This window comes from Pteropus vampyrus, unplaced genomic scaffold (assembly GCF_000151845.1).
Source record: "Pteropus vampyrus isolate Shadow unplaced genomic scaffold, Pvam_2.0 Scaffold220, whole genome shotgun sequence".
Taxonomy (NCBI): domain Eukaryota; kingdom Metazoa; phylum Chordata; class Mammalia; order Chiroptera; family Pteropodidae; genus Pteropus; species Pteropus vampyrus.
Window position 1 is genome coordinate 2,716,399 of NW_011889001.1, and position 6,112 is coordinate 2,722,510.

General features: G+C 39.8%; 1 protein-coding gene across 1 annotated transcript in view; it reads right to left on the reverse strand.

Moving 5' to 3' along the window:
- Positions 1 to 3,478: 3,478 nt before the first annotated feature.
- DZIP1L (DAZ interacting zinc finger protein 1 like) overlaps positions 3,479 to 6,112 on the reverse strand; it is a 41,488-nt gene continuing 38,854 nt past the window's right edge. Inside the window, 1 exon segment of the mRNA XM_023538375.1 lies at positions 3,479 to 6,032. Within this exon segment, the coding sequence (XP_023394143.1) occupies positions 5,889 to 6,032 (144 nt within the window). The 3' untranslated portion in view covers positions 3,479 to 5,888.

Consider the following 6,112-nt stretch of genomic DNA (forward strand, 5'->3'; position numbering starts at 1 on the left):
GAACAAGACTTGAAGAATGGGACATTCTACTTAGAAGTTTTCAAAAGACACCCCAATTAAAGTCCAAAATAGAGCTTTGCCAAGAACCAGCCTCAAATAAGTTCTAATTAGGATTCCATGAAGACACATGTCAGAGCCATCCATATTTATTTGTTTATCCATACATGAGGATTAGGATGCCTTCATAAGGCTATGATATAATTTCAACTATAAAAAAATAGCCCATATAGAAATTCTGAAAGAGAAAAATAATCAGGGCATTTGTGTCTTGCAAGATGATAAAATTTCAATGATTAAAAACACTACAATACTAGTGCCAGAACAGTCACATTAATGGAATTAATAGAATGTCCAGAAATGGACTCAAGCACATATCATAATTTACATTTGATAAAGGAGATATTTTTTAAAGTGAAGAAAGAATGAATTGTCAAGTAAAGATGTTGAGAAAACCGGCTATTTGGAAAAAAAATAAAATAGATCCTTCAGTCACAGCTAACACCCCCCAAAAAAGTCTAGATATATTAAGTATTCGTATTTTAAAACATTTAATAGAAATAAAAGAAAATGTAAATGAACATGTATTAATGTTGGAATGAAGAATACCTTCCTAATTCTGACACTAAAGGCAGAAATTATAAAGTAAAACATTGATTAGATATAAAAATTTAAAACCTTTCTATAGAAATGAATTCATAAAATTAAAAGACAAATGACCACTAAAAAGGAAAAATTAGTATGTATGATAATGGATTAATATTTCTAATATGTGTAAATAATTCTTAAAAGCAACATGAAGCAAATTAAATAATGAAAATAAAACTTCTAAAAGTTAAAAGTGAAATGAAGAAGCAAATCTAATTATGTATTCATTTCACAGCATAACCACAGAGAGAAACTATTTGAAATAATTTTAAAACACAGTAATTTAACTGGGCATCCCTAGTGGAATATACCCTAAAGACAAAATGAACTCCAAAAAATAACAATAACAAATCTTAAACCGGTTTTCAATATTCATATTGAGGACAATAGCGTTGATATTTATTAGTATTCTGAGATTGCGATTGTGGTATTACGAGCTAGGACTTCTGCCGTGGAAGAAAGAAGAAATAGATAGATCAATGAAATAGAGTAAAATCCTGTAGTCCTGAATTTGAATGAGAAATACTAATATGAAATCATATTTTCCTAACTGTATTTCCTATCTCTGTCCACTGAAAGAGATTAGAAATAATGACAAGACGAGCAGCAAAAAGCACCCCTGGCACTCAAATTGTGTCTATATCATTTTTTTCTAAAAGAAACAAGGATTCCCTCAAGAAACTACTGATTTTGGGTTTGAGGCAGGAAATGCACAGTATGAGCCTGGATCATCTTTCATACCAGGTAGCAAGGAAGCTATCAGACTGCTAAGGTCATTCAAAAGGACCCAGGAACCAACTTGAAGGGGTACCCATTGGTCAAAGATGGGACTATCTTAACATCAATAAGGATAACATCTACAATCAATTTCAAGAAATCAAATATATTTAAATATATGAGTTTATATGGTACCTATGGATGTTAGTAGGAAACCAACTCATTATTTTGGAAAGGGAAAGACTCAATCCCTCAGCTTTCTTCCCCATATAAACTATACCTCCAGGCAACCAGACAGTTTGATATTGGGAATTTCTCCTCACAAAAGTTTTCCAGCTAGTAAATGCCAATGGCATGATAGAATACCAAAATTTTAGAAATTCCTAATCAGTAGGTAGGTTTAAGCAATCTTAAACATCGACACCATGAAAAGAGGGAATCAGGCATCACTGCGCCTCCTGATTAAAGTGCACACTACCACTGATAGCGTCTTGTCAAAAAGAATCAAAAATCAAAAAAGCTGAACCTGATCAAGTATTTAGATCTAAATATTTAGATCTAAATATTAGATCTTCCCCTGAACTATCTGCAAATTTACAGATAGTTCAGGGGAAGAGGAATATATTAAATAACACTTGGCAAAGTCCAATCTAGGGGGGATTCTAAAAGGCAAATAATCCAATTTCTTCAGCAACAAAAATATTAAGATTACGAGGGAGAAAAGGAAGGAGGGAGGGATGAAAGGAAGGAAAGAAGGGAAGAGAAAGAGGAAGAGGAATCTATAGGTTAAAAGAGACTTAAACATGTATAGGAAAGTAGAAGATATGAACACTGAATAGATATTAGATGATGGTTAGAAGATATTATTGATTTTTGTTTTAGTATGGTGGTGGTAGTATAATGGTTATTTTGAAAAGGAAGTATAGTTTAGATACATACGGAAATATTTGTAGATATAATAATATGATTATTCAGGAGGGTGTTGGCAAGAAGTTCACAGGAAATAAGAGTGACCATGTGTTGACAATTGTTAAAGCCGAGCAATGAGGACACAGAAGCCATTATACATTCCCTTTATTTTTATATATGCTTGAAATGTTCCATAATAAAGATAAAACAGCAACAAGGAAAAACTGATTACATCAACTGAAAAAAAATAAGGACTAAGAGTATAATAATTTGTAAGAGAAGAAATAGAAATAGTCGATGTGAATGTGCAAAAAGAATTATACATTAGAAGAAAACTAAATATAAATTTTTTCAAAGGCGAGGTTTCATTTTTTTACTTATCACATTGTCCAAACATTTAGAGATGAACGATACCCCCTGGTGGCAAGGGAATGCAAAAATGAGCACTGCCAACCCAGACTAAATTGGCTCAGGTATCCTGGAGAGCGGTTAACGGGCAACATGTAACAAAAATCCCCAAAAGTACATGGTGAGGAGCCAGGGCTCCAGGGCCAGCCAGCCTAGGTCAGATCCCAGTGGAACCACTTACCGGTGACAGTACTCAAAGCAAGTTTTTTAACTGCTCTGTCTCAGTTCCTAGTTGTAAAGTGACTGCGACAGTGGCACCACTTCAAAGGGTCGTTATGAGGTTCAATCACTGGACAGCCATAAGAAACTTGGACCAGAGACTGGCATTTAGTGCTGGCTTTCATTATTATACTGGTCCAGTAACCTTGATTCTAAGGAAATCTTTACTAAGTGCACAAAGTTGTATATACACATTTATTTATCATGTCGTGATTTATCAAAGGCCCAAAGTGAAAATGCCTGGTTAAATTTTTGTAATCTTTATTTTGTCATACTATGTGGCCATTAAATATAATTATGTTAATACATATGTATTGATATAAGGGCACTTATAATCTATTTTCAGGAAGGAAAATCAAGCTAAAGAATAAATATAGTTGAACTCTGGGAAGGAGATATATATATTTTTTAATTCGTACATGTATATACCCAGATGTTAATGGTAATTGACTCTAGATTTAGGAGTTGCTCAAATTTATTTTTCTTTTTATCTGTGTTTTTTAATTGTTCTGTATCAGTCTTATTGTTTATATAATTTTAAAATAATTTAATATCTTACATATTGTGGTGGTTAATTCTATGTGTCAACTTGACTGGGCTAAGGGATGCCCAGACTTCTGGCAAAACATTATTTCTGGGTGGGTTTCTCAGGATGTTTCCAGAAGACATTGGCATTTGATTCAGTAGACTGAGTAGAGACCTGCCCTTACTAGTGTGGGTGGGCATCGTCCTGTCTACCAAGGGCCCAAATAGAAGAAAAATGCAGAGGAAGAACCAATTAGCTCCTCCTGCATGACCTAGGACACCCATCTTCTCCTGTCCTTGACCATTGGAGCTCCTAGTTCTTGGGCCCATGCACTCCAGGACTGACACCAGCAGCTTTCCTGGTTCTATGGAGGGTAAACCTTGGGACTTCTTGGCCTCCATAACCTCATGAGCCACTTCCTAAATTAAATCCCTATATACATGCTATTGCTCTGTTTCTATGGAGAAGAACCCTGAATCATATACATATGTTCCAAAGTTCCTATAAATCTTGCCAAAAATTTTTTTTAAATGTATCTGAAAATAGGGAAGGATAAATAGCATAGAAATCCAAAACTAATGTTAGTCTCCAAAGTAGATAGAAAACACAGTCGGAATCATATAACTTAATAATGAATATTCAGGAACAGAGTCATTCTCACTGGTAATTACTACCAGTGTGTGTGTGCATGTGCAAACACACATGCACATATGTCTATTACACTTGGGTTCCCCCTGAGAGCAGAGCCTGAGGCAAGGACCTCGGTACAATTTAATTTATTTCAGAGCTGCTCCCAAGACATTGAAGTGAGAGAGAAAAAAATCCACATAAAGACCTTCAGAAGATGTGCTCTGGCCTCACTGAACAGCCTCATACCATAACACCATCAAACCTTCCCCATTCCAGGTCCCCTCTGCCCCCTGCAATGCCTATCCTCCTTCACTTGCCCTTGTTCCTCCTACTAGAACATCAGGGTCTATTCTAGATGTCAGGATCACCCAGAGGTCAAAGAAGCCTGGACGGAGAGCTGGGGATAGGGAGAGACCCGAAGTAGCAGGGAGAGACAGATGAAGCAAGACTGGCCATGAGTTAAGTTAATAACAGTAAAGCTGGGTGTTAGGGATGTGGGCTCGTCATGCCGTTCCCTCTGCTTGTGAGGCATGGAGGTGCAGGGCTGGATGTCCTTTCAGGAAAAAAACTGCTGTTCAACTATGAAGAATGAAGTTGGCTGATCTCAGCTTTCCAATCAAGGTCTCATTCCGTCTAGGCTGCCCCAGCCAATGGCTGAGCAGGGTAAGGACACCAGGACCTGGTCATTTCTGCCCAATGGAGACTCCATGCTGGGCAGCTCATGCCTGGAGCTCTCAGTGGGTTGGCAAGATGTTAGCCCTGTATGGGGATTTGGGGGTTCCCCCTGCCCGTTGCTTCCTCCTCTCTCCCCTCTCACAGTGGTCAGACCTGCATTGCACTCTGAAGGCTTTCCCTGGCCCATCCGCTTCCTCCACCTTCTCCTCTCACAGGTGTGACCCCCGCAACAAACCTCTTGCACTCCCAGCTCCATCTTGGCAACTGCATCCCAAAGGTCCTAAACTGACACAACTGAGGTGTAGCTTGCTTCACCCCCCACCCAACCCCTGCTGAAGTTCCAAAAATAATGAAGAAATACCAGAGAGTTATAAACATTGTATTATATTTATATGTTTGCAATATAATAAATGAAAGCTTTCCACATGAAAAAAAAAATACAGCGGTTATATATAACTTAATTTTGGAAATAATATCAAAAATTAAATTTGCAGTCCTTTGGGGATATGAGGCCCCGGTCAAGGTGCCTTCCTTCCTCCCACCAATGAGCAAGCCCTGCCAGACATCAACCATGGGATGGTCACCCCAGGTTGTACTGGGTGGCCCCTCCTATGCTCCCACAACACCCTAATCTCTGTCACTAGATTACTATCCCATTCTTCCCGCCTCTGCCCTATACCCCCACTCTGCAAAGGAGGACCGGACACAGAGCAAGTACTCAGTAAATGACTTTCGATCAGTCACTGAATGGCTGACTGAGGTATGTGTCCCCAAAAGGACCCCATATAAGACCCATCTCCACAGTGTTCCCACAGGTTTACAAATGCTGGGAACAGAGACCCAATGGACCCTTTCGGTCTGGAGTGAACATGGAGGTGAAGGAAGAAAACTGCTCAGAGGTCCTAGCACACCTTTTCTCAAGCCGTGGGGCCTGAGGGCACCCAGCCAGGCCTCCCTGGCACTCTCAGGCAGGGTCCCTCACGGGTGAGAGGGGCGAAATCATATCCATCTTCCGCTTCGCTTCTCTCCAAGGGAGAAGACCTCTTGGTTACTGATGAAGACAAGAGGCTCAGCAGCCTCTTCTGGTGGGGTGGGACGTCAGCCGGCCCGAGACCCATGACAAGACTGGTTCTCCAACCAGCCAGGCTCTGGGGTGGGATCACCAGCCAGGGCTCCAAGCGCTGGTGCCAAACTTCTCCGGGAGCTTCGAGTGAGACAAGGGCCTCGGTTTCCCTCTCTGGTCCAGGTCCTGGGGGAGATCTTCCAAAGAAGAGACCTCCAAGTCGCTCTCATCATCGGAAAGCTATGGGGAAGTAAGGGGGAGAAGAAAATGCATTCTGACAAAGGAGGATGGAAAGGCAGGATGGGCACGGGGACAAAATG